The 26,833-nt window shown below is 25.8% G+C and overlaps 1 protein-coding gene across 2 annotated transcripts; it reads right to left on the minus strand.

The window, feature by feature from the left end:
- Window positions 1-1,777: 1,777 nt before the first annotated feature.
- On the minus strand, window positions 1,778-18,457 carry LOC145830240 (NAD-dependent protein deacetylase sirtuin-3-like). 2 transcript variants are annotated; one of them, XM_082938176.1, is made up of 12 exons: window positions 18,409-18,457; window positions 15,164-15,235; window positions 12,596-12,654; window positions 11,311-11,429; window positions 10,495-10,644; window positions 6,157-6,290; window positions 5,566-5,667; window positions 5,019-5,119; window positions 4,424-4,594; window positions 3,399-3,470; window positions 3,006-3,149; window positions 1,778-2,156 (listed from the first exon to the last, which is right to left on the minus strand). In XM_082938176.1, exons 2-12 carry the CDS (start codon window positions 15,165-15,167, stop codon window positions 2,118-2,120), a joined length of 1,095 nt encoding a protein of 364 aa, XP_082794302.1. In that variant the 5' UTR covers window positions 15,168-15,235; window positions 18,409-18,457; the 3' UTR covers window positions 1,778-2,117. The 2 variants fall into 2 exon arrangements, with proteins under 2 accessions (XP_082794302.1, XP_082794310.1); XM_082938184.1 differs by lacking the exon at window positions 18,409-18,457 and having other exon boundaries at window positions 15,164-15,432.
- Between the last annotated feature and the right edge of the window lie 8,376 nt (window positions 18,458-26,833).

The following is a 26,833-nucleotide window of genomic DNA, read 5'->3' on the forward strand; positions in this document are numbered from 1 at the left end:
TTCCGACTGCGTGCAAGCATCGTTGAAAACCCGCAAAGAAAACTCGAACCTCTTCCAAAGCGGAATTGAAAATGTCGCGAGATTGTGTTTGGTATATAATGTACTTCAGTTAAATCAGTGAAAAATATTTTTTTTTTCTTGAACTTATATGTCTAGTAATGGTGTTTATTAATTGTTTTTCCTAATTTTAGCTGATGTGTTCAATATTTTTGTGCTGCATTAAACTTTTTTGTATCTAAAAACAATTTCGTTTTTGAAATATAAGTTTTAACTAATCATTAATAAAAAAATACAGCAATAACCCCACCTCCCTCTCAAGCAGCCTAGAGTAGTTTTTTTTTTCAAATGTTAATAAAGGACTGATTACATTTTTATAAATTTTGCTTTTGAAATAAGTTAACACAGCCTTTATAAATTTTGTTAGCAGAGCTAATTTCAAAACTGAACAGTTAAAAAAAACAATAATAAAAGTGTTACATTATATGTGAAAATTAGTAATATGAAAAGTGCTTAAACTTTGTACTAGTGTAGCCATTGTTACCGTATACAAGTAAAAATTACTTACTGTTAAGTTTATATCTAATTGAAGAGGCGTTTTGATACATATTTAAGAAGCTCTGCTTTTCTTAGTAAAAGTAATAGACTTTATAATTAACATTATACTGATGAAGAAAAAGACCAACAGTGTGAGGGTACATGTACAAGGTACGCTTTTTAAATCCAGTAACTTTCATTAAAATCGTACTTACACTTTTAATTAGAATTTTACTTCTTCACACCAAATAACAGTCTTTTTTAATAAAAATTCGACCAATTAGTTTACAAGTTATTTTTTTGAAATATAATTGAGTCAAAATATAAATATTTATAATTAAATTGGTCGTCTGAAACCATAGTTTTGGTCATTTACTTTCACTCTTTTATTAAAATATTATGCAGTTGTTTTTATATTTTTGATCCTATACATGTTTGGGATTTAGTGCGTACCTAATCGATGTCTCTACTGTAAAATTATGTCGACGTGTTAGATGTGTGAACGTTTATAATTTTAAAACTTGTAGAAAAATTCACCCTGCTGGCTCACGCTACAAAAATGAATATAATTTTTTCAGAGCAAAAAGATTTAAAGAATTTTAGTTTAAAACTCAATTTAGGATAAATGTAAAATAAATAACAATTTTCCCAACTTCAGTACACTGAAAAAACTTTTCAATAGTTAGAAACAAAAAATATTAGAAATATGGTTTCCAATTCGAAGAACCTTGTCATTAAAACTATTGTTAGCAAGGTGTTTTAGTTTACATTGTTATACGTTAAACTTTATTTTTGTGAATACATTGTATAAATTTTATTTAACATTGTACATATTTAACGTAAATGAATCTACGAATCTATTTTTATTTCAAATCAAAAAAAAATTAAAGGTTGACTTTTGGTAGAAAACTCAATGAATGATAAATTTTCATAAACAAAACTTAAGTATATTGCTATTCTATAGCTATACACTAATAAAACAATTTTTTAAACATAAAATACCATAAATGTAATCTTGGATTGAGAAAAACTTTTTCATAAAAACTATTGGTTAGCAAGGCGTATTAGTTTACATTGTTATACAGTAATTTTTATCTCTTGTGAATTTAGTATATATATATCATACAATAACTTAAAAATAGGTTCGTAAATAAAATTACAGAAGACAGTTGAACTTAATGAAGTTTTTTTATTTGATATATCAAAATATTTTAAAAAATCAATTACAAACACGTTCTAGTTTTACTTTTTTTTTAATACTTTTCGGATAAATTAAATTTGTCTAAAAACAATACTTGCTAAGTAAGAAAAATATTTTTATAGTGTTGAAGTGGCATTCAATTTTGACAATAATAATTTTGTCATTAGTAAAATAAGTAGACTGCAAAAACAAAATGCAAGGAACAAAAAGCAAATAAACTAATGGCTAAAACTTTATTGCTTGAGTAGTGGAACTTGAAAAGAAACTTTTGAGGTAGAAATAAATATAGAGTAATTTAAGATGCATATTGACACAAACATACTTGGCTTGTTTAAACAACAAAAAAATATATAACACAATCCAACATTAAATACTTCCAGAATCAGTCCTCCAATCTTTTCTTCTTACGCCTTTTTTTCTCCTATACATTTAAATATTGAAATTACTATGTTATAGTTAATACATGATTAAGTGAATTATAAGAACTCTTAATATTAAAAAAACACTCATTGCGATAAGTTAAAAACAAAAATACTTGAAAAAAAAGATAAATAAAACGGTTTTTAATAGATTATCTAATTACTTCTAACATAGAATAAAATCAATAGCAAACAGATTTTTGTTAACTGTGACATACCTTAATTAGAGCAAATAATACGCGATTATTTTAATTAAATAAATATGTGATTAAATCAAAATTAAGAGACATAGTTTTCACTTAGTTTGATTTAATAGTTTTTTCTATATATACCGCGTTAAAGTTTTACTAACAGAAAAATATGTATACCAGTATTAGTTTAATTTTTTTTTTTAGTTATAAAAATAGCAGTGATCTCTACCAATTAATGATGAAGTAATAATTCAAAGTAAAATAAAACTAACATCAATTTCAAGTTATATTTACTACAAATTAAACTATCTAAAAACAAATTTAAAAAGATTAAAATCTGTTAAGTATGTTAAAATATCAAATTAAAACATTTCTACCAAGTTGTAAAAATGTTTATTCTTCTAATACACTGAGTATAATAATAAAAGTACTAAAAACTAATGAATGCTTATCCTTTCTTTAAACTAAATATAGTTATAAAAACTATGAATCTTTTTTTGTCAAAACATAATGATTAAAAGGTTGACTTTTGATATAAGACTCAATGTAGAATAAACATTAAAAAAAACAACTTTAGTACAATGTTAAAAATTATCAAGTAGTTAGAAATTGAGAAAACTGTTTTAACAACATAAAATTTAAAAACACAACATTCAAAACCTTGACGAGTATGCGCTGCCTTCCAATCATCTGATCAAGTTGGTACTCCCACCCCAATTTCAACAATATTTTCCTACAAAGATGACTGATGTCTCCGCACATTGAGAAGTCCTCTCTTCTCCTCCCGCTTAAGAATGGACCCACCTGATTGGGTAAGACTTATTAAGTTTATAATTATTTTTCAACTTAAATCTTATTTTAATAGTTAAAAAAAAATATTGTGCAATAAACAATTAATCAAACATTTACATTTAGCCGTTTAAGCACTTGTGGAGAATAAGTAATATTTGAAACTATTCAAATAAATAAACTAATATTGTTTTTCAATTTAAACAAGTTAAAAATAAAAAATGAACCTATATATTGTTTATGTAAAATTATTTAAAAATTCACCTTATCTCTGTTGACGAGAATTCTGGGCGTCTTGTTTGGTATTTCGTTAACAATCTTGGCAAATGGGTCGACCTTTCAAAAATATACTGCTATAAACTATTTTCTTTAGAATAAAAAAACATAAACAACAATGATAAATTAGTAATTGATAATTTGAAATAGATAGAAAGTGAAAAGGAGCTGCAACTTGAATAATGTAAATAAAACTTTTGATTAAATAAAGCATTAATTTTATTAAGCTCTACCAACAATACATTCAATAACAACGAGAAGCGAAAATAGAAGCTTATTTACAAAATTGGTTCAAAAAATATCATTGAAGACTTCTAGCTCACAGTTTTTATAATAGTCTAATAAACTACAAAACTAAAGATATTTGTGTATTGTATTGTTTTAAATACTAGTTGATACACATCTAGAAATATCGAAAAATTAATACAGATTATGTTTTAAATTTTTAATTTCAGATTCTAACCAAACTGTTTATAAGTTATAAAAACTAAAAAAAGAAACTAAGGGTCACTTAAACATGCCTTAAAAATGTATAAAAATACAAACTAAAGAGTTTTTCGAACTGTAGCTTTGACATTAATCCTTAGCATTGAAAACAAATAATACAATATTTTGGTTGGTATTAAAAATCATGAGGCTTTGCAATCTTAATTTATATCTAAATGATTTGAAATTAATACTAACTAATTTATATTCATCGCTAATAGCAATTCTATTATGAAACTTATTTTGTTATAAATAAATATTTCAATAAAATCGTAAATAGCTTTAGTTTCTAAAAATTTCAACTCAAAAATGTTTCAATACAATTATGTTTTTAACACACAATTTTGTAATAAAAAACAATACTAGTTTGCAAAACGAAATTTAAAATGTGATAACTAAATACTATTTTGTTTGAAATAAACCTTCAAATACTATACCAACCTGCAAAGAGGTGCCCATCATTAAAAATAGATAAATATTTATAATAATTATGTTTTTTAAAACACAATAATTTTCAAATTAAAAACCTGCAAAGAGGTGCCCATCACTATGAGGAGATCGCACTGTTCGAAATCCTTCTTAAACTTGTAGAAGTCCTTACTGAGATCCTCTCCGAAGAAGACGATGTCAGGTTTCACTACTGATCTGCACTTGGATGTCATGTGGCATTTGACGACTTCTCCTCTCAATATCTTGTCCTATGATGCAAATGTTTAAACTAGTATTTGTTGGTTGTTTGGTTTGTTCTTTTTGTTATAAACATTTTAGTTTTTTTAATTTACTTTTTTTTAAGCCTTAATATATTTTTTTAAACTTTCCTTTTCATAGAAAATGCAAAAATAACCATCTAGTTTTTAGTTTTAATCTAAGCCGTCATCAATTATAAGTAAAATAAATTAATTTCTCAATAAGGGTAATAAAATAATGGTTCTTTATCTGAAAAAATAAAGTCAGTTTCCAACAACTTAATAAAATCAAGTTTGTAATTAAAATCCAATAAAAAGTTCATGAATTAGAGCGATTAACTTTTACATTAAAACTTATTTAGCTTCAACTACTTATATCAAGATTAATTAAATTGCCATAGCAGAATACAGTTAAAAATATCAAAACAAAACAAACTTTAATTTCGCTGCCACTGCACTTCTTGTTGCACCTGAGACAGGTGGCGGTCGAAAACGTTCCGTGGCATTCCACTAGCTTATCAGGGGGAATTCCGGATACTGAAAACAGTAAATAAGTAAAATGTTTTAATCGAAAATGTTTTGCAGCATTCCAGTAGTGGGAAATACACAATACTGTGAAATAATATAAGATAAAACAATTAAATAGGAAAATGTTCCTGTACGTATTATTTAACGTAAAGGAGAATGTCTTTTTAATGCGGAAATATTTAATGTAGAATTTTAGCTTTTTTTCTAATAATTTGTTGTTTTTCATAAAAACCAAGTGCCTTTTTTTGTACTTAACAATAGAATGTTTTGTTCACATGCACAAATAAAGACTTTGAAAAAAAAAGTTACAAAATAATCAAATTTACCAAAAAGTTACCTTTTTTCACAAAACTAAATATCCCTGTATCTGAACCAAAACAAATTTGTACAACTACACTTGAACAACAAACAAAGCATAAAAAACCTTTAATTCAAACAATTTTTTGAAAACCAACTTTTTTCCAACCCGTCAATGTTCTGGGTGTAGACCTTTTTCAAAATCCCCTTGTCCGCGAAAATCTTCATCAAGAAGTGCGCTTCGTTTGGAAGGTACTTACCTTTGATGAATAACTCCTTAGTTAATTTTATTGAGTTTATTTAGCTTAATATAATGATCTTCAATATAGATTATAACAATATTATACAGCGTATCCTCTTCATTTATGAGTGGGCCTTGAGTTAATTTGTTTTAACAAACAATTGTCAATGTACTCAAATTAATTTCTAAAAATTAAAATATTAGACACAATTTAAATTAGAACCTAATTGTTAGTTAATTTAGAAAACAAGAACTTTTATTTGACTTTGTTAATTTGTTTTAACTAGCGATACTAATAACTCAATTTTATTTTTTTGAATAAAAAGCTTGAAGAAAGTTAGATTGGAACATAGTTCATAAGTGAACACGATTATCTTATATAGTTGCCTTTGTTTATTCGTTATAACCAACATTACCAATAAGTAAAATTGACTTTATAAAAATAAAAAAATTGCCACAACTTATACTAGAACCTCAACCAACTTAGAAAATAAGAGCTTATACTTACCTTGGGGATACAAATCTTTTGCAAGTTGGAAGAAAGGAGCGGGATTTTTGAGGAAGTATTTAAGGTCAAAGATGTCCTCGGCGTTTTCCAGGTTGAAGCGTTGCAGGTTGGCGTACAAACCCGTTTCTTTTGATCTGTTGGCGAAAAACAAGTTTGAAAAAAAAGCAATTTTATCAATGGTTTGATAAAATAAATAAAAGCAATGAACAGTACAAAAACTAAAAAGCAGACATAAATGCTGCACTGTTTGGTTACATATACTGTATAAAAGTTCAACTATCTAAAAACATACAAGAAAATAAATCAAAAAACATAAACATATCAATAGCTTGAAAACAATAAATTAAAAATTAAAAATAAAACACTGCACAGTTCGGTATACTATCAAAATCCACCCGCGTTCAAAATCCACCCGATCAAAATCCACCCGCGTTCAAAATTCACCCGATCAAAATCCACCCGGTTCAAAATCCACCCGATCAAAATCCACCCGGGTCAAAATCCACCCGATCAAAATCCACCCAGTTTAAAATCCATCCGATCAAAATCAACCCGAGTCAAAATCCACCCGATCAAAATCAACCCGGTTCAAAATCCATCCGATCAAAATCCACCCGATCAAAATCCACCCGAGTTAAAATCCACCCGATTAAAATCCACCCGGTTTAAAATCCACCCGATCAAAATCAACCCGGTTCAAAATCCACCCGGTTCAAAATCCATCCGATCTAAATCCACCCGATCAAAATCAACCCGGTTCAAAATCCACCCGATCAAAATCCACCCGGTTCAAAATCCACTCGATCAAAATCCACCCGGTTCAAAATCCACCCGGTCAAAATCCACCCGACTCTAAATCCACCCGTTTCAAAATCCAACTGATCAAAATCCACCCGATCAAAATCCACCCGGTTCAAAATCCACCCGATCAAAATCCACCCGGTTCAAAATCCACCCGGTTCAAAATCCACCCGATCAAAATCCACCCGGTTTAAAATCCACCCGATCAAAGTCAACCCGAGTCAAAATTCACCCGATCAAAATCCACCCGAGTCAAAATCCACCCGATCAAAATTCATCCGAGTTAAAATCAACCCGAGTCAAAATCCTACCGACACAAAATCAACCAAAGTAAAAATGCAACCGAATCGAAACAAGCACCTTGCTTTATTTATTTCTTTTTAAATCAAGTATCATTTAAACAAATCTCACCACTCTAAAGTACCAATCTCAAACAAGTTTTATTTAAAAACACTTATAAAATCTTGTATTTTTGTCCCTTATAAATTGAACTAAGAATAAAAAAACTGTACTACAGATTGAACTTATTTTGTGAGGTTTTTTGAGTTGTTATTTGGTATTTTCGCTTATTATAAGGAATTTTTGACAAAAATATTTTTGTTTTTTTGATTACTGAATATAATTTTGAATAGCTACAGCCGGCAAGCAGCTTTTAAAGGAACTGTTTTTTTTGACATAAGTATAACTATAAGAGCTAATAAAAGTTAAACGTTAAAGGTTTTAAAAGAAAAACTTACACTGTTTAAAATGAAAGTATTAATATTTGTTTATATTTTAACTAGTTTAACAAAATCACTAAAATTTTAAATACGTGATATGCTGTGCATTAAATAAAAAAAGATTTTTTTTAACTACTAAAAAGAAAATACAAATAAAATAATAGAAATTGATTAATATTTTAATTTTTAATATTTTAGATATGTCATTTCTAAAAAACTCAACTTATTTGTTTACTACTACAATTCTAAAGTATATAATTTCCCTAGCTAAAGTCTAACTACTAACTTTTTTAGTTGCAATTTACAAGCTATTTGAGCAAATTCAATGAATTGTAGAGTCGATATTTGTTTTATGTAAAGGACTTTAGAATTCATAGAAAAATGTTTAGCTTTTTAATTTGTACTATTAGTTAAAAACTAGCAAATTAAGTTGTTATCTAATTAAAAATAATTTATAACTTTAGTTACTTTAGACGAAACAATTTTTAGTTTTTTTCAAAAATAGATGGTTTATAAAAAAAACATTTAATTAAATAAAATTCAAATAACTTAAACACTTTGAAAAAAGATAATAGCAGCTAAAATTATTGTATAAATTAAAAAAAATAACTATAAAATATTTTTAACAAAAATTAGATAGAAAACACTAAAACTGTTTTAAAACAATTATTGATTTCTTACATATTCCTCATTTATATTTTTAGTAAATTAGTTTTCGTATTTTTAAATAAAATTTATGTTCTGTTTTTAAAAATTACTAATAAAAGAAACGTCAATAAATTGTTTACTAAAGACAAATAAAAGCGCTCAAAATATTTGGTCCTAAGTCCTCTTGCACGAACAAACCTTAAAGTTATCGAGTCGCACACCAAAAATATCTTTTAACGTCTTTTCCACGTCGAAAACAATAATGTTTAAAATATAATTAATAGGTGATAGTTTTTCCAAATTTAACAAAGGATTTTTATTTTATTATCACGTAGCAATTTTATATAATTCTTTATCTATATTTAATTTTTTATAAACACTGTTAGTTGAAATTTTTTTATAATAAAATATTGTATGTAATACTATTTTGAATTTTAAGTAAAGCACAAAACACAAAACTTTTTACATCAAAAAAAAAAGCTCAAAAATTTTAGATTAATATTTTAATTTTCTTTTTGTAACATTTTATTAACATTTTCATAAATTTATATTATTTGAGATTTGATTTTTGTAATTTTCTTTAGTTTAATAAATGTTATTAAAGATTCTTCAAATTTATAAACTTCTATAGTTTTGATATTTTAATTTACTATGAGTTATCCTTAGTAAATATTTATATTTAATTATGATTGACTTTGGGAAATTAAATTAGAAGGAAGTTTAAATGTATTAAAACTGAGCGTAATTCTTTTTTTATTTTTTTTTAACTTCTTTTTTTAAAAGTAACACCAACACTACTAACATTAATAAATTATAAACATTTTAAATACTTGTAAAGCTACTATGAATATTTTTTTAATGCTGTTTAATTATATTGTTTAACTTATTTTTTTAATTATTTTATTAAATAAATTAAAATTTCTTTCTTTATAAATACTTACTCTTTTTTATACCAATAGTTGTTTAAACATATAACTTTATTCAATATTGCAAAATTCTATTAGAAATTAATTCTTATTTCGAAAAAAAATGAACTCGGGTTGATTTTGTTCGGGTGAATTTTGAACCGGGTGGATTTTGATCGGGTGGATTTTAAACCGGGTGGATTTTGATCGGGTGGATTTTGACTCGGGTTGATTTTGATTGTGTGGATTTTAAACTGGGTGGATTTTGATCGGGTAGATTTTGAACCGGGTTGATTTTGACTCGGGTGGATTTTGAACTGGGTTGATTTTGATTGGGTGGATTTTGAACCGGGTTGATTTTGATCGGGTTGATTTTGATCTGGGTTGATTTTGATCGGGTGGATTTTGATCGGGTTGATTTTGACTCGGATGGATTTCGATCGGGTGGATATTGAACCGGGTTGATTTTGATCGGGTGGATTTTGACTCGGGTTGATTTTGACTCGGGTTGATTTTGATCGGGTTGATTTTAATCGGGTGGATTTTGAACCGGGTTGTTTTTGATCGGGTGGATTTTGACTCGGGTTGATTTTGAACGGGTAGATTTTGACTCGGGTGGATTTTGACTCGGGTGGATTTTGATCGGGTGGATTTTGACTCGGGTGGATTTTGATCGGGTGGATTTTGAACCGGGTGGATTTTGATCGGGTGGATTTTGACCCGGGTGGATTTTGATCGGGTGGATTTTGAACCGGGTGGATTTTGATCGGGTGGATTTTGATCGGGTTGATTTTGATCGGGTGGATTTTGATCGCGGGTGGATTTTGATTGCGGGTGGATTTTGAACGTGTCCCCACAGTTCACAAAAATGCTAAATTTGTGTTTTAAGGTTATTAACTTGTTATACAAAAAAAAACTTGTATTGTATACTTTTTTTCTTAACATACATCTATAAAAATTTATGTAAATATAACTTGAAATTAGGGCATATGGATCAAATTTGTACAGTATAAATAAACAACAAATTTTGAAAAAACAAACCTAAAAACATGATTTAAAGAAACAAAAAGTGAAACATCAATGTTTTAAATGTAATGATGATATAAAAATCAAAATGTTTAATGCAATAAAAATTATTAAACACTAAACTAACTAAAAACTCAGCTGATAGGAGTTTTTTTCAGCTTGTTTATATTTTATATAAAGAAAACTTGTGTACATTAAAAACTTACAGTATAAAAATAATTCATAAATAAAATTCACACCTGAAATCAGGTATGCCGCTCTTAGTGCTGATTCCCGCCCCCGTCATGAAGATGACATTGTTGATCAGTCCCCTTTGGATTTTGGTGAAAACGTCTGATAACTTCATGCGTTCTTCAGGGTCACTTTTCTTCGTCACTGTGCTCCTCGAACTTGAAATGAAAACACAGTTTGGGTTTTTGCTTAGATAAGTGAAATTAAACTTTAAAAAAAGTGAAGCAGAACTTTTTATTGCTCGTTTCTAATATGTGCGCAGTTTTGATTTTGTTACGAAATCATTTAACTTTTTAAGAATAAAAATTTTAATGAAATGATCATCAGATACAAATAAATTAAGAGCCCCATTGTTTTATAACAGAGCATTCATTACCTTGCATTTTTTGCACAAGTTACAAGCTAAAAATATGTTATAGACCAGGCGCCACCTGTTTACTATAGTTTGCTGAGTTCCAGTGTATTGTTCATTAAAAACTAAACTACTAGTAAAAATAAGCACTGTTTAGAAAGTTTTTTTTTTAACGTACAGTGATGTGTTTTAACAAAATAGAATAAACTTCAAAAATTTCCTCAAAAAACAGTAAAAATAAAACGTCTAAAGATTAATTTCATATTTAATAATCAATTTATTATAACTTTTGTTTTAATAAGTTGCTACTTTATACCTTGTAAACAAAGTTTTATGAATTACCAAATTTTTGTATCTTAATCTCAAAAAAACATTAAAGTAACACCCAATCTACTAAGTGATAAAAACTAAAATATAAACTTATTAATCAAAAACTTAAAATTTAGCAACAAAAACAGCATTATAAAGCTACCTTGATTGAGATTTTGACTTCAACTTCTTTTGTTTCCTTGATTTTTTAATCGAATCTTTTGATTCAACTTTTTTGAAGACAGCGCAAGACGGGAATGGAACATTTATCTGCCTGTGACCCTATGTAAATTATATGTTATTAATTACTACTTGTCATAACAACATTTTATTGCTATAAATTTAAGTGTTACAAATCAGTATTATAGATTAATTAGTTGTGTTTTTTTGAATTTAATAATTTAATATTAACATCTTTTTGCAGACATACAGTACATGAATTAACGAAGCCAAAGTTAACATAAAGGTTTTACCATGACACTTTGATCATCAGACCAAAAGCCTTTGTTAGACTGAGACCTGGGTTTCAATCTACAAAAACTAGTAGTTATGAAACTTACATCATGAAACCACTACTTGTTAATATGATCAGTGACGTCAGCTCTGTCCATTTGCTACCAATGACTGATACACTGTCTATTAGGCAAGACAGCTGGTACAAGCTTAGCTTGAATGCAATCAAAGAATATTAGCAAAAACAAAACTCATTTGTAAAATGACAACTGCAGATTTTTAAGTTGCAACTGACTGATAATTTTAAATAAAAACAAAACCCAGGTCTCAGTCTACTAAACACTTGTGGTTTAAAGAACTTAGTGATATGATCAAACCTTTATGATTTTTTAAACTAAAATACTTAGTCATATACTATATATTTGTAACTAGATTATCATGTTCCAACTTATTGGATTTGTAAGATTTGTTTTAGCTATAAGAAAATTTTTGCAAGAATTAGCTTTTAAAATAAAAGAAAGCATATAAAATATTTCATTATCTATCTATTTCTTTTAGAGATTTTTTTAGTTTTTTTTCAGGTTTACTAGGTTTTAAAACTTAACTTGTGGAAAATTACAACAGTCACTAAATTTAAATATTTATCTACCCTTTAAAAGTGTTTTGACGAAATAAAAAATTAAGAGGAAGTATTTTTCATACAAAAAACTATTACCATTTGTAAAAAAAAATTCTTAAAATCATAAAGTCTAACTAAAAATTCAAATTTTTAAGCTTTACTTATGGTTTATACACACATTATTAAATTAGACAAGAATGTATGTTGTGTTTTGTAAGAGTTTATAAGTGTCTCAAAAAAAAAAATTACAACGCTGATCAAAATATAGTCACAAAACAAATGAACTTTATTAAGAAAAGTAAACTACAAACATTATCATTTTTACCAACTTTATTCTGATTATTATTTTTTTAATGCTGGATAATTAAAAACTTACAAATAAATTTTCTGATTCTGGGATGATGCTTATACCTTTCAAACGTTTTGACAAATCATCTGAATAAAATATAGTTTTTATGTTACTAATAAAAATTAAAATACAACAAATATGTTCTAAATGTGTCTTACTATAGAACAATAGTAAATAAAACTGAAATATATATATAGTAACAAAGTTTGTGATTATTGATGATTTTAAGGTTATATTGAATATCAAACTTTTTACAAAGAAAGATTTGTCTTTATTTTTAAGTATAGATAACATGTTTATATATAGAAATTACATAGGAAACTTTACACGCAATATAAAAGACTATTTAAATTTTTGAGATATAATTACTGTGTGACAGTTTTTGATACAATTGTATTAACCATAACTGTTTTATTACCGATTATCTTAAAACTAAAACAATGAATTAAAACCCATCTATTTTTATTGAGCTTTACACCTCCAAGTTTCAGTAACCGTAGTTTAAAATACTTAAATACATTTAAAAAAAATTTATTTTGATCAAATTGAAAAAAAAAAATTAAAAAAGTGAAAGTATATTAGTAGAAAAAAAGTTAAAAACCGCTAACTTATATACTTTAAAAACTAGAAATAGATATATTTTTAGTGAAATAACCCATAAGGAATCTATTGATCCAGCTTTGGTGTCTTTTATATTGAATGTTACTTTAAATTTTGTCAAGTTGTAAATAGTGTCTAAAAGATAAAAATTAGCATAATAAGATTAGCTTGTAAAAACCAAAGTGAATCTAATACTTTAATCATTTAAACCCTATTTAAGTTGCCAAGACCAAATTAAACAACAGAGAAATAGCTCTTAATTTCTCTAATTTGTTTCAAAATACTACTGGTTGTCTTTATACTTTAAAAAAATTAAGCCTATTTGAGTCTATGTATAATGGTTTTAAATATAAAAAAACAAAATTAAGTTTAAATTATGAAATAAAAACAATTGTTATGCATGTGGCCAACATGGGAACAAAGGGACACTTTTGCACAAGAGTAAAAAGATATTAACAAAAATTATTAAAAAACAAGAAAAAAAAAAAAAACCTATGCAGGTAACAGTGATAGTGAAAATAAAAAATTATTAATAAAACTAAAAAAAAAGAGTTAAAAACTAACTTATTAAAAATAGTTAAAAAATGAAAGTAAGGGTTACAGGTAATAGTGAATTAAAAATAAAAAATAAAGTAAAAAACAAAATAACAAGTAAACATTATTAATAAAATAAATCAAGAAAATAAAAATAAAATAAACTATTTAAGAGCATAGGGAGTCCACCTTGATTTTTACAAGTTGATCTTCTTTAAAGAGTTTTATCTGAGCTATCAGACGTTTTTACCCGCTTGAAAAAATTCAAAATACTTTTTTTTAAATGAGCGATCAAAGTTTGTGACCTCCATAGGTTCCTAATGGAAAGCACAAACTAAAAACTCGAAAAAAGACCATTTCACTAAAAATCTATCTTCTCCTTCATTTTTTAAGAAATCTTCTTCAAATTTTCACAGAAAGTGTATTACTAAATTTTAAAGCGATTTAATGCAGGATGTAATCTAAATTCTGAAAATTAAAATTTTTATTAAAAAAACCCACCTATTTTTGTTTTGTTTTTTTTTAGATAAAATTTTTATTTTTAAAAAATTTACAAAATTCCAACATTCAAAGTCTTCTAAATTACAAAAGGAACCTTTCCTGAAAGTTTGAGGTCTCTAGCTCAAAAAATGAAGGAGGAGATAGGTTTTTTGTGAATTTTTAAATTTCCAAGAAAATTTACTTTGAAAAATTTGCAGTCCATATATTTGTATTGGAAAAATTTCATAAAAACTACAATACCTCAAAAGTTAAATAAGATTTTTAAGTTCTATAAAAACTGGCTTGTAGTTTGTACTTTAAGCTTTCATTTAAGATACAATGTTATTTTTAGTAAAAAAAAATGTTGGACCCCCCTATGCCCTTAATAAAAAAAACAAAGGTTAACAACCAAGAGTAAAGATTAATATCATTAAGATCTTTTAGTATCTTCAATAAATTTTTTAAACATCTAAACATTGAATGTAGTAAACATAACATTTCAATATGTATGCACAATACATAAATAAACATGTTTACATTTGAGAATAAAAAAATTCATGGTAAAACTGAAAACCTACAGGGGTAAAAAATAAATTACTTATATTGTTAACTTTTATTTAATTAGGGTTTAATTGTTACTATTTTTTATTTTATACTAATTTTATTAATTTTGTTTACTTACTGTGTGTATTCTTTTATAAACATGTTTTGAAAAACACATAGTTGCAAATGAAAATTTCAAAAGTAATAAGTAAATGGGAAATAAAAAAATAGATGAAAAACAAATATTTTGCTTATCTTGATAATTTTTACAATACTTAAATCTTTAAATAGTTGATACCAAAAATACTATTAAAATAACAAAAACATTACTAATGTTAAAAAAAACAAAATTGCAACAAAACTCAATATATTGACCATGCTAAAACCATGCATTAAAAAAAAAGTATGAAATTAATGAACTAAATGTTTTAAACTTACCCATGTTGATATAAGGATGGCTAGTTCTTGCACAAAATACAGGACAAAATTTTTATTTAAAACTACTCAAGTCTGCAATAAAAACATATTACGTTTTATTTTACTAAAGTATTTTTCTAAATCCCCAAATTTTATCAAAAGTTGTAATACTTTTATTAATTTACAAATGTTAACAACATTTATGTTTGCTTCAATCAAAATTTATTTTCAACCAAATGAAAAACTTCGCAGCTTTAAATCTAAAACAATGCTTGTTATTTACAACATTATTGTATAATCACTGACTATTGTTTTCAAAATTGATCACTACAAATTTTATTTTTAGAATGGGAAGAAGGATAACTGAAACATTCTAGAACTAATCTAAGGTCTCTTTTTTTAAACAAAATTCCACAAAAACAAAGTTCTTGAAAATTATGCTGTTACAGATTGATAGTTATCTAAAATTTTGTTTTATATTCTTTACAAAGTATATAAATATCAGTCAAAAGCACAATTATAGTAGAAAACAGAAAAATGTTTCACTTACAACCTTTGAGAAATCACTTATTTATTGAAGTTGACATTTATAATGTTTTTATTTTTTCAAATGTTTTAATAATAGTGTTAATATTTAACCTTTCAAAGTAGTATTGTAATCTTTAGTCAGAATGTAAAATTTCAATAATGTAAAAAAAACAATACAGTTACAATAACAAAAAGCTTTAAAAACTTTAATTTTGCACATTTATGGTGATTATGACGCCATAATACATCAAATAAGATTGATATGTCTTTAAATATATGTCAACAAGTATAAGCTATCATTTAAAACATAAATTATAAGTATAGGACATGTATAAGTTATTTAATTACTGCTGAAGTCAAAAAATCAAAAAGTATGTGATTTTGGGGTTGAAACTAGATTTTTGGGCTGCAAGCATACTTTTATTTTTACTAACTATTTTTTTTAGATTCTTCTAAATGAAGTAAAAACAAATCCAAATTATATGGACTGATAAGTCCAGCAAACATCTCCCAAGTACTCCCTACCCCTATTTTCTCTTTAACATTTTGTGCTAATTTATTGTATAAATAACAGTAAGAATAACATTATGATTTTCTAATGAACATAATAACGCAAATTTAAAAAGCTTAGGGCATGGGGAGGTAAATCTCTTTTTTCACAATATGATCTTGCTTTATATAATTTTAAGTTAGCTACAAGATGCTTTTTACAAACTTTAGAAATTCAAAAAAAAAATTGAGAAATAGCAGGTCAAAGTTGAAAGCAACAATATGATCCTTATTGGAGGCGCAAACTCAAACCTCTTTAAAAGACTATTTTGCTAAAAACTTATTTTCTCCTTTTTTTGAGATAAATACCTCAAGCTTTTAGGAAATGTTCCTTGCAACATGTAAAAAACTGTGTTAAAAAGAACAATAAAAATAAAATTTAAATAAACATACAAACTTTTTTTTGTCATAAAATTTTAATTTTTTAACATTTTGAATTTTTTCAGACAGATTTTTCTAAACAAACTTGATCATACCCAACTTGATCAAAATAGACAAAATCAGTAATCTGTTTTATTGCGTACTTCTTGCTTTAAAGGTTGCAATCAAAGTTCTCGACTTATAAAAAGGAGAATAATTCAATGATAAATTTTTAAAAATTTGTCATCGAATCTGTTTTATTAGTAAAAAGATGATTATATTTTATTTAGTTTAAATATCTGTAACTACTAGAAAATTTATTAGTTATAAACATTTAATGATGTTAAAAATAAGAACTGAACTTGAATAAAACCATTCACTTTATATTAAGGCTTATTTAACTTATGCACAGGTACAATTTTTGTAACATGTTTATAACATTTTAATATACCAAATAAAATATTATTTTTCATAGCAATAAATATTTTAAAAGTCTGAAACTTAAGGTTTTTATTGATATTTAAAGATATCATATTCACCTATACAAAAAAATTATCATTATTATGATTATTTGAAATTAATTTTGTCTACATACAGGGTGGCTACTGGTTTATGTGGGTTTATGCAGGGCTACTGGTTTATGCAGGGTTGCCATTCTTTGGGTCAAAAAATTTTCCCTGAGTGACTAAAATCTAATCTGAGTGACTAAAAACTTCCCTGAGTTTTTTTTTCAGATCCTTGAAAATTTTATTTTATTAAAAAATTTCAATGTTAATTCCAAGAATATTAAAAAACTAGCCGCAAAGCTTAAAAAATTCTAAACAAGCTCTTGAAAGTAACAAAACTAGCTGTTTTGAAATTTTGAAAAATTGAAAGAAATTTTGAAACTGGATTTACAAAATCTCATTTTAGATCTAATAAAAAATTTCTCTGACATTTTCTGAAAATCTTTAAATTTTCCTGAAATTTATAGAAAAAATCAAAACTGCCCTGAGTTTCCCTGAGCTTAAAAAAAAAGAATCAAAATTCTGAGTTTCCCTGAGACTTTTGATGACATGAAAATTCCCTGAGTATCCCTGAATTCCCAGAGTGTGTGGCATTGGTGTCTCTTTGGGCTACCTTTTTCTAGACTACCTTTTTGTGATTGGCTAACATGTTAAGGTTATTATAGTTCAACTTTGAAAAAGGTAGCCTAGAAGTAGGCTACTTATTTTAAATGTTTAGCCGTTATAATGTCCTAACTAAAGAACAGAACAACAAATTTTTAATAGTTTATGTTTAAACGTTTTAATAACTTTTTTAATAATAATTTTTAATAAAAAACCTGTTTGAAACTTTAATTCGCTCTAAAACAAACAATTCTCAAAGCTTAGTTAGCTCTTGAACTTGCAATTCATAACATAAAAAACTTTTTTCAAACTTTAGTTCGCTCTAACTCAAACAATTCTTTACAGTAATAACTCAAACTTTACATTATTGTTTTAAAGTGTATTAAAAAATTGTGCTTTAAATTTTAAAGCTCTAGCTAAAGTTGTGTGAAAGTAATAGTGATTTAAAGTTGTACTAAAGGAAAAATAAAAAAATACTTTTTTCAAACTTTAGTTCGCTCTAAAACTAACAATTCTTTACAGAAATAACTAAAACTTTGCAGTAATGTTATTAGGTGTATAAAAAAATTTAGTATTTAAAGATAACAACTAAAGATATCAAATTATTAGTAAAAGAAACATTACCACTTTAAACATTTTATTTTAATAATTTATTTTCAAAACAATGTTTAACTCGAAAAAAATTATCAGTTAATAATAAGTTTAAAATAGAAAACTAACTTTTTTCCAGCCCGTCGATGTTCTGGGTGTAGACCTTCCTCAAAATCCCCTTGTCCGCGAAAATCTTCATCAAGAAGTGCGCTTCGTTTGGAAGGTACTTACCTTTGAAGAATAACTCCTTAGTTAATTTCATTGAGTTTATTTAGCATAAAATAATGATCTTCGTTATAGATAGTAACAATGTTCACAGTGGATCCTCTTCATTAAGAAGTGGGCCTTGAATCAATTTGTTTCAACAAACAATTATCAATGTACTCAAATTAATTTCTAAAAATTAAAATATTAGACACAATTTAAATTAGAACCTAATTGTTAGTTAATTTAGAAAACAAGAACTTTTATTTAACTTTGTTAATTTGTTTTAACTAGCGCTACTAATAACTCAATTTTATTTTTTTGAATAAAAAGCTTGAAGAAAGTTAGATTGGAACATAGTTTATAAGTGAACACGATCTTATATATTTACCTTTGTTTATTCGTTAAAAGCAACATTATCAATAAGTAAAATTTATTTTATAAAAATAAAAATTTTGCCACAACTTATACTAGAACCTTAATCATTTAAGAAAAAAAGAACTTATACTTACCTTGGGGATACAAATCTTTTGCAAGTTGGAAGAACGGAGCGGGATTTTTGAGGAAGTATTTAAGGTCGAATATGTCCTCAGCGTTTTCCAGGTTAAAGCGTTGCAGGTTGGCGTACAAACCCGTTTCTTTTGATCTGTTGGGAAAAACAAGTTTAAAAAAAAAGCAATTTTATTAATGGTTTAATAAGATAAATAAAAGCAATGAACAGTACAAAAAACTTTAAAGCAGACATAAATGCTGCACTGTTTGGTCCCATATACTGTATAAAGGTTCGATTATTTAAAAACAAACAAGAAAAAAAAATTCAAAAAACATAAACATATCAATAGTTTCAAAACAATAAATTAAAAATTTAACATAAAACATTGCAGAGCTAACAAAAATGCTCTTGTTGTTTTAAGGTTATTAACTTGTTATACAAAAAAAAAACTTGTATTATACACACTTTTTCTTACCATACATCTATAAAAATTTATGTAAATATGACTTGAAATTAGGGCATCAGAATCAAATTTGTATATTGTAAATATAATAACAAAAAAAACAATAAATTTTGAGAAACACACCTAAAAACAGGAATTTAAAGAAACAAAATGTAAAACATCAATGTTTTAAATGTAAAGATAATATAAAAATCAAAAATATATAATGCAACAAAACACTAAACTAACTAAAAACTCAGCTGATAACAGTTGTTTTCAGTTTGTCTATTTTTTATACAAAGAAAACTATACTTGTGTATGTTAAAAACTTACAATGTAAAAATCATTCATAAATAAAATTTCATACCTGAAATCAGGTATTCCGCTCTTAGTGCTGATTCCCGCCCCCGTCATGAAGATGACGTTGTTGATTAGTCCCCTCTGGATCTTTGTGAAGACGTCTGATAACTTCATGCGTTCTTCGGGGTCGCTCTTCTTTGTCACTGTGCTCCTTGAACTTGAAATGAAAATGTAGTTAGGGTTTTTGCTTAAATAAGTGAAATTAAATTTAAAAAAATTGAAGCAGAACTTTTTGTTGCTCGTTTCTAATATGTGCACAGTTTTGATTTTGTTACAAAATTAATTAAGAATTTAAAAATATAATTTTCATGAAATGACCATTAGATACAAGTAAATCAGGAGCCCTATTGTTTTAAAACAGAGCATTAACTTGCTTTTTTTGCAAAAGTTACAAGCTAAAAATATGTTATAGGCTAGGCGCCACCTGTTTACTATAGTTTGCTGAGTTCTAGTGTAAAAATAAGCACTGTTTAAAAAGTTTAGTTTTTTGATGTAAAGTGATGTGTTTTAACAAAATAGAGTAAACTTCAAAAATTTCTTCAAAAAACAATGAAATAAAACTTATAAAGATTATTTTCATATTCAAATACCAATTTATTATAACTTTTCTTTTAATAAGTTGTTACTTTATACCTTGTAAACAAAGTTTTATGAGTTACCAAATTTTTGTATCTTAATCTCAAAAAACATTAAAGTAACACCCAATCTACTAAGTGATAATAACTAAAATATTAACTTATTAATCAAAAACTTAAAATTTAACAACAAAAACAGCATTATAAAGCTACCTTGATTGAGATTTTGACTTCAACTTCTTTTGTTTTCTTGATTTTTTAACCGAATCTTTTGATTCAACTTTTTTGAAGACAGCGCAAGACGGGAATGGAACATTTATCTGCCTGTGACCCTATGTGAATTATATGTTATTATTTACTACTTGTCATAACAACATTTTATTGCTATAAATTTGAGTGTTACAAATCAGTATTATAGATTAATTAGTTGTGTTTTTTTGAATTAAATAATTTAATGTTAACATCTTTTTACTGACATACAGTACATGAATTAACGAAGCCAAAGTTAACATAAACGTTTTACCATGACACTTTGATCATCAGACCACAAGCCTTTGTTAGACTGAGACCTGGGTTTCAATCTCCAAACACTAGTATTTATGAAACTTTTATCAAGAAACTACTACTTGTTAATATGATCAGTGACGTCAGCTCTGTCCATTTTCCATCCAACGACTGATACACTGTCTACTAGGCAAGACAGCTGGTGCAAGCTTGGTTTGAATGCAATAAAAGAAAATATAAACAAAAGATTATCAAATACAAAATCATTTGTAAAATGACATATGCAGATTTTTAAATTGCAACTGACTGATAATTTTAAATATAAACAAGACCCAGGTCTCAGTCTACTAAATACTTGTGGTTTAATGATACGATCAAACCTTTATGATTTTTTAAACTAAAATATTTTGTCATATACTATACATTTGTAACTAGATGATCATGTTCCATCTTGATTGGATTTGTAAGACTTGTTGTAGCTACCAGAAAATTTCTGCAGGAATTAGCTTTTAAAAAAAATAAAGCATATAAAATATTTCATTATCTATCTATTTCTTTTAGAGATGTTTTTAGTTTTTTTCAGGCTTACTAGGTTTTAAAACTTAACTTGTGCAAAAATACAACAATCACTAAAGGCATTTATCTAGCCTTTTAAAGTATTTTGACGAAATAAAAAATTAAGAGGAAGTATTTTTAATACAAAAAACTATTACCACTTGTAAAAAAAAAAAATTAAATCACAATGTCATAAAGTCTAAGTAAAAAATTCAAAATTTTTAAGCTTTACTTATAGTTTATACTCACATTATTAAACTAGACAAGAATGTATGTTGTTTTTTGTAAGTGTTTATAAGTGTCTCGCAAAAAAATTACAACGCTGATCAAAATATAGACACAAAACAAATGAACTTTATTAAGGAAAGTAAACTACAAACAATATTCTTTATACCAAACACTAATTATGCTGAATAATTAAAAACTTACAAATAAATTTTCTGATTCTTGGATGATGCTCATATCTTTCAAACGTTTTGACAAATCATCTGAATAAAACATAGTTTTTATGTTACTAATAAAAATTAAAATACAATAAATATGTACTAAATGTGTCTTACTATAGAAAAATAGTAAATAAAAATGAAAAATATATATTGGTAACACAGTTTGTGATTATAGATGATGTTAAGGTTATATTGGATATCCAACTTTTTACAAAGATAACTTTTGTCTTTATTTATAAGTTTAGATAACATGTTTACATATAGAAATTACATAGGAAACTTAACATGCAATATAAAAAAAACATTTTAAATTTTTAAGATATAATTATTGTGTGACAGTTTTTGATACAATTGTATTAACCATAACTGTTTTATCACCGATTATCTTAAAGCTAAAGCAATGAATTAAAACCCATCTTTTTTTGAGCTTTACACCTCTAAGTTTCAGTAACCATAATTTGAAATACTTGAATTCATTTTAAAATTTTTATTAAGATCAATAAAAAAAACAAAGTAATTAAAAAAGTGAAAGTATATTAGTAGAAAAAAAAAGATTAAGTTCACTAATTTATATACTTTAAAAACTATAAATAGATATATTTTTAGTGAAAGAACCCATAAGGAATCTCTTGAACCAACTTTAATGTCTTTTATATTGAATGTTACTTTAAATTTTGTCAAGTTGTAAATAGTGTCTAAAAGATAAAAATTAGCATAATAAAATCAACTTTTAAAGAACAAAGTGAATATAATACTTAAATCATTTAAACCAGGGGTTCCCAACCAGGGGTGCTCGCACCCCTTGGGGGTGCGAGGTAGCATTCCAGGGGGTGCGAGATGGCTTTTAATTTTCGTATGATAAATAAGGAGATTTTTACTCTCTGATAAAATTTATAAAGTAAAAAAGTACATTTTGTTATAAAAAGAAGTTAGCTCTAATTTTCTAAATAAATTAATTTTATTAATACGTCATACAGCAAAAAAGCTTTTCTAGAAGTAACTTAATTTTACTAATTTCATATAATAGCTGTTAGTTTAGAACTTACATTTTAGTTAAGCTTTCTTAGAGTTTTACACCTGTGAATTTTAATCATCTTTTCTTTAAATATTTTATTTTCTTAACGGGTCATTAATTGTTTAAAACAGTTTATGAGTGAGCATCTATTTTAATTGAAATACTTAGATAAAAATTAGTATCTTCAGAAAGTCTTTTTAAGAATAGGTTCTGATAAGTCTATTACATTTATAATGTAATCTTTTATCAAGCTTAGTTGTGCAGAAAGTGCTGCTTAAAGGTTTAACATTAGTAAATTGTAAAATTCACTTAATACCATTTACCTTGTTTTTAGCTTAAGTGAAACCAACTTTTATAGATCAGCAAATGTATTCAATGCATCAACTTTATTTCTATTCATTTTTTTTTTTAACTAAAACCATTTACCTTTTTCAATCTACTTTTTTCTATTTGTGTTGTAAGCATACAAACTTTTTTTGTACTTGCTTTTATACATATCTTTTGACAATTTAAGACTAAATATCTTTTAACTTTTAAAAATCTAACTCAGACTTTAATTATTTTGTACCTCCTAGCTGCCTACAGTTTTGAAAATAATACATTACATAAGCTTAACTTTTAACAGCTGATTTTTATTTTCAAGTACATATATTCATTACAAAATGTATAAAAAGTTTAGTTTAAATTTTAAGCCTAATATTTTTTACTTTTCTAGTGCTTTATAGTTTATTTTGTTTTTAAATTTTCAAGTTTTTTATTTTTGTTAATATAGTACATACACTATCATAAAAATTAAAATCCAAATTGTTAATTAATGAAATCAATGATTTTATAATCAAAATATTAATAAATAATTATAGCATATAGTGTTAGGGGTGCGAGATCAAATTATGAGACTTTAGGGGTGCGGGGCATCAAAAAGGTTGGGAACCACTGATTTAAACCCTATTTTAGTTGCAAAGACCAAATTAAACAACAGAGAAATAGCTCTTGATTTCTCTAATTAGTTTCAAAATACTACTGATTGTCTTTATACTTCAAAAAAAAAAGTCTATTTGAGACTGTATATGATAGTTTTAAAATAAAAAACCTAAAATTAAGTTTAAATTATTGAATAAAAACAATTCTTATGCACGTGGCCAATATGGGAACGAGTCAAATATGCACAAAGGGACACTTTTGCACAAGAGTAAAAAAATATTAACAAAAGTTATTAAAAAACAAGAAAATAAAGTGAAAAATAAAATAACCAATAAACATTATTAATAAAATAAATCAAGTAAATAAAAATAAAATAAACTATTTAATAAAAAAAAAGTTACCAACCAAGAGTAAAGATAAGGGGTAACAGTAATAGTAAATATAAAATCAATAAATTAATAGAAAAAAAGTTTGAACCTGTGCAAAAGTGACTTTTCATGCAAAAGTATCCCCTTGGTGCATATTTGACACCTACCTGGCCCACATACCATAGTTTGCCAATCTCTGATTTAATAATTTATTAAAAATTAATATCATTAATATTTTTCAGCATCTTCAATAGTTTTTTCAAATATCTAAATATTGAAGGTAGTAAACAAATTATTTCAACATGTATGCACAATACCTGTAAAACCTGTTTAAATTTTGAGAACAAAAATATTCATGGTAAAACTGAAAACCTACAGGGGTAAAAATGATATTACTTTTATTGTTAACTTTTACTTAATTAGGTTTTACTTGTATCTATTTTTTTATTCTATACTAATTATATTAATTATAAGGTATTTTAATTTTGTCTACTTACTACGTGTATTCCTTTATAAACATGTTTGAAAAACACATAGTTGCAGATGAAAATTTCAAAAGTAATAAGTAAATGTGGAAATAAAAAATAGATGGAAAAACAAATATTTTGCTTATGTTGTTAATTTTTAAATAGGTTATACCTAGTGCTAAAAATGCAATAAAAATCAAAAACATTTATTAGTAATGTTTAAAAAAATTAAATTGTTGAAAAACTCATTGTATTGACCATGCTAAAACCATGTATTAAACAAAGAAGTATGAAATTAATGAACAAAATGTTTTAAACTTACCCATGTTGAAATAAGGATGGCTAGCTCTTGTACAAAAAACAGAACGGAGTTAAAACTACTTAAGTCTGCAATAAGAATATCTTAAGTTTAATTTTACTAAACAATTTTTTTAAATTTACAACTTTTATCTAAAAGTTTATACTTAATATAAAATTTTATTATTATTTACAAAACTTAACAATATAAACGTTTGCTACATTCAAAACTTAGCTATAAACTTAGAAAAACTTTGCAGTTTTAAATCCAAAACAATGTTTGTTATTTACAACATTGTTGTATAATTACTGACTATTGTTTTCAAAATTGATCACTATAAATTTTATTTTTAGAATGGGAAGAAGAATAATTGAAACATTCTAGAACTAATTTATGGTCTCTTTTTTTAAACAAAATTCCACAAAAACAAAGCTCTTGAAAATTATGCTCTCACAGATACAGTCATGCTTATGTAACCTTGAAGGTTATCTAAAATTTTACTAAGTAAACTTAATTACAAATTACATGAATATCAGTCACAAGAACAATTAGTAGACAACAAAAAAAATTTTCACTTACAACCTTTGTAAAATCACTTATTTTTAAAGTTGACATTTATAATGTTTTTAATTTTTCAAATGTTTTCATAATAGTGTTAATATTTGACTTTTTAAAGAAGTATTGTAAACTTTAGTCAGAATGTAATTTTTTAATAATGTAAAAAAACAATATAGTTACAATAAAAAAAATTTAAGAACTTTACTTTTGCACATTTAAGGTGATTATGACGTCATAATACATCAAACACAGTTAATATGTCTTTAAATATGTGTCAACAAGTATAAGCTATCATTTAAGACATAATTTATAAGTCTAGGACATGTATAAGTTATATTATTACTGCTTAGGTCAAAAAATCAAAAGGTATGTGATCTTGGAGTTAAAATTAGATTTAGAGCTGCAAGCATACTTTTATTTTTATTTACTATTTTTCAGATTCTTCTTGATAAAGTTAAAACAAATCCAAATCACATGGACTCATAAGTCCAGCAAACATCTCCCAAATACTCCCCACCCCTATTTTCTCTTTAACAATATTGCTGCTAATTTATTGTGTAAATAACAGTTAGAATAACATTATGATTCTCTAATGAACATAATAACACAAATTTGATAAGCTTAGGGCATGGGGAGGTAAATTTCTTTTTTCAAAATATGATCTTATTTTATATATTTATTAAGTAAGCTACAAGTTGCTTTTTACAGATTTTTAAAAATTCAATAATTTTTGAGAAATAGCAGGTCAAAGTTGGAAGCAACAATAGGTTCCTTATTAAAGGCGCAAAATAAAACTAAAACCACATTAAAAGAGCATTTTGCTAAAAATCTATCTTCTTCTATGTTTTTTAAGAAAAATACCTCAAGCTTTTATGAAATGTTCCTTGCAACATTTAAAAAACTGTGTTGAAAAGAATAAAAAAAAAATTAATTAAAAATAAACATACAAACTTTTTTTTTTGTCATAAATTTTTTATTTTTTTATTTTTTGAATTTCTTCAGACAGAGTTTTCTAAACAATCTTGATCATACCCAACTTGATCAAAATAGACAAAAGCAGAAATCTGTTTTATTACCACAAAGATGATTATATTCTATTTAGTTTAAATCTCTATAACTACTAGAAAGTTTGTTAGTTATAAACGCATGATGTTAAAAATAAGAACTGAATTTGAATAAAACCATTCACTTTATATTAAGACTTGTTTAACTTTTGCACAGGTACAATTTTTGTAATATGTTTATAACATTTTAATATACCAAATGTTATATTATTTTTCATTACAACTAATATTTAAAAAGTCTGAAACTTAGGTTTTATTGATTTTTGAAGATATCATATTGATCT

Source organism: Thalia democratica, chromosome 1, assembly GCF_965202585.1.
Source record: "Thalia democratica chromosome 1, ktThaDemo2.hap1.1, whole genome shotgun sequence".
In the NCBI taxonomy this organism is placed as follows: domain Eukaryota; kingdom Metazoa; phylum Chordata; class Thaliacea; order Salpida; family Salpidae; genus Thalia; species Thalia democratica.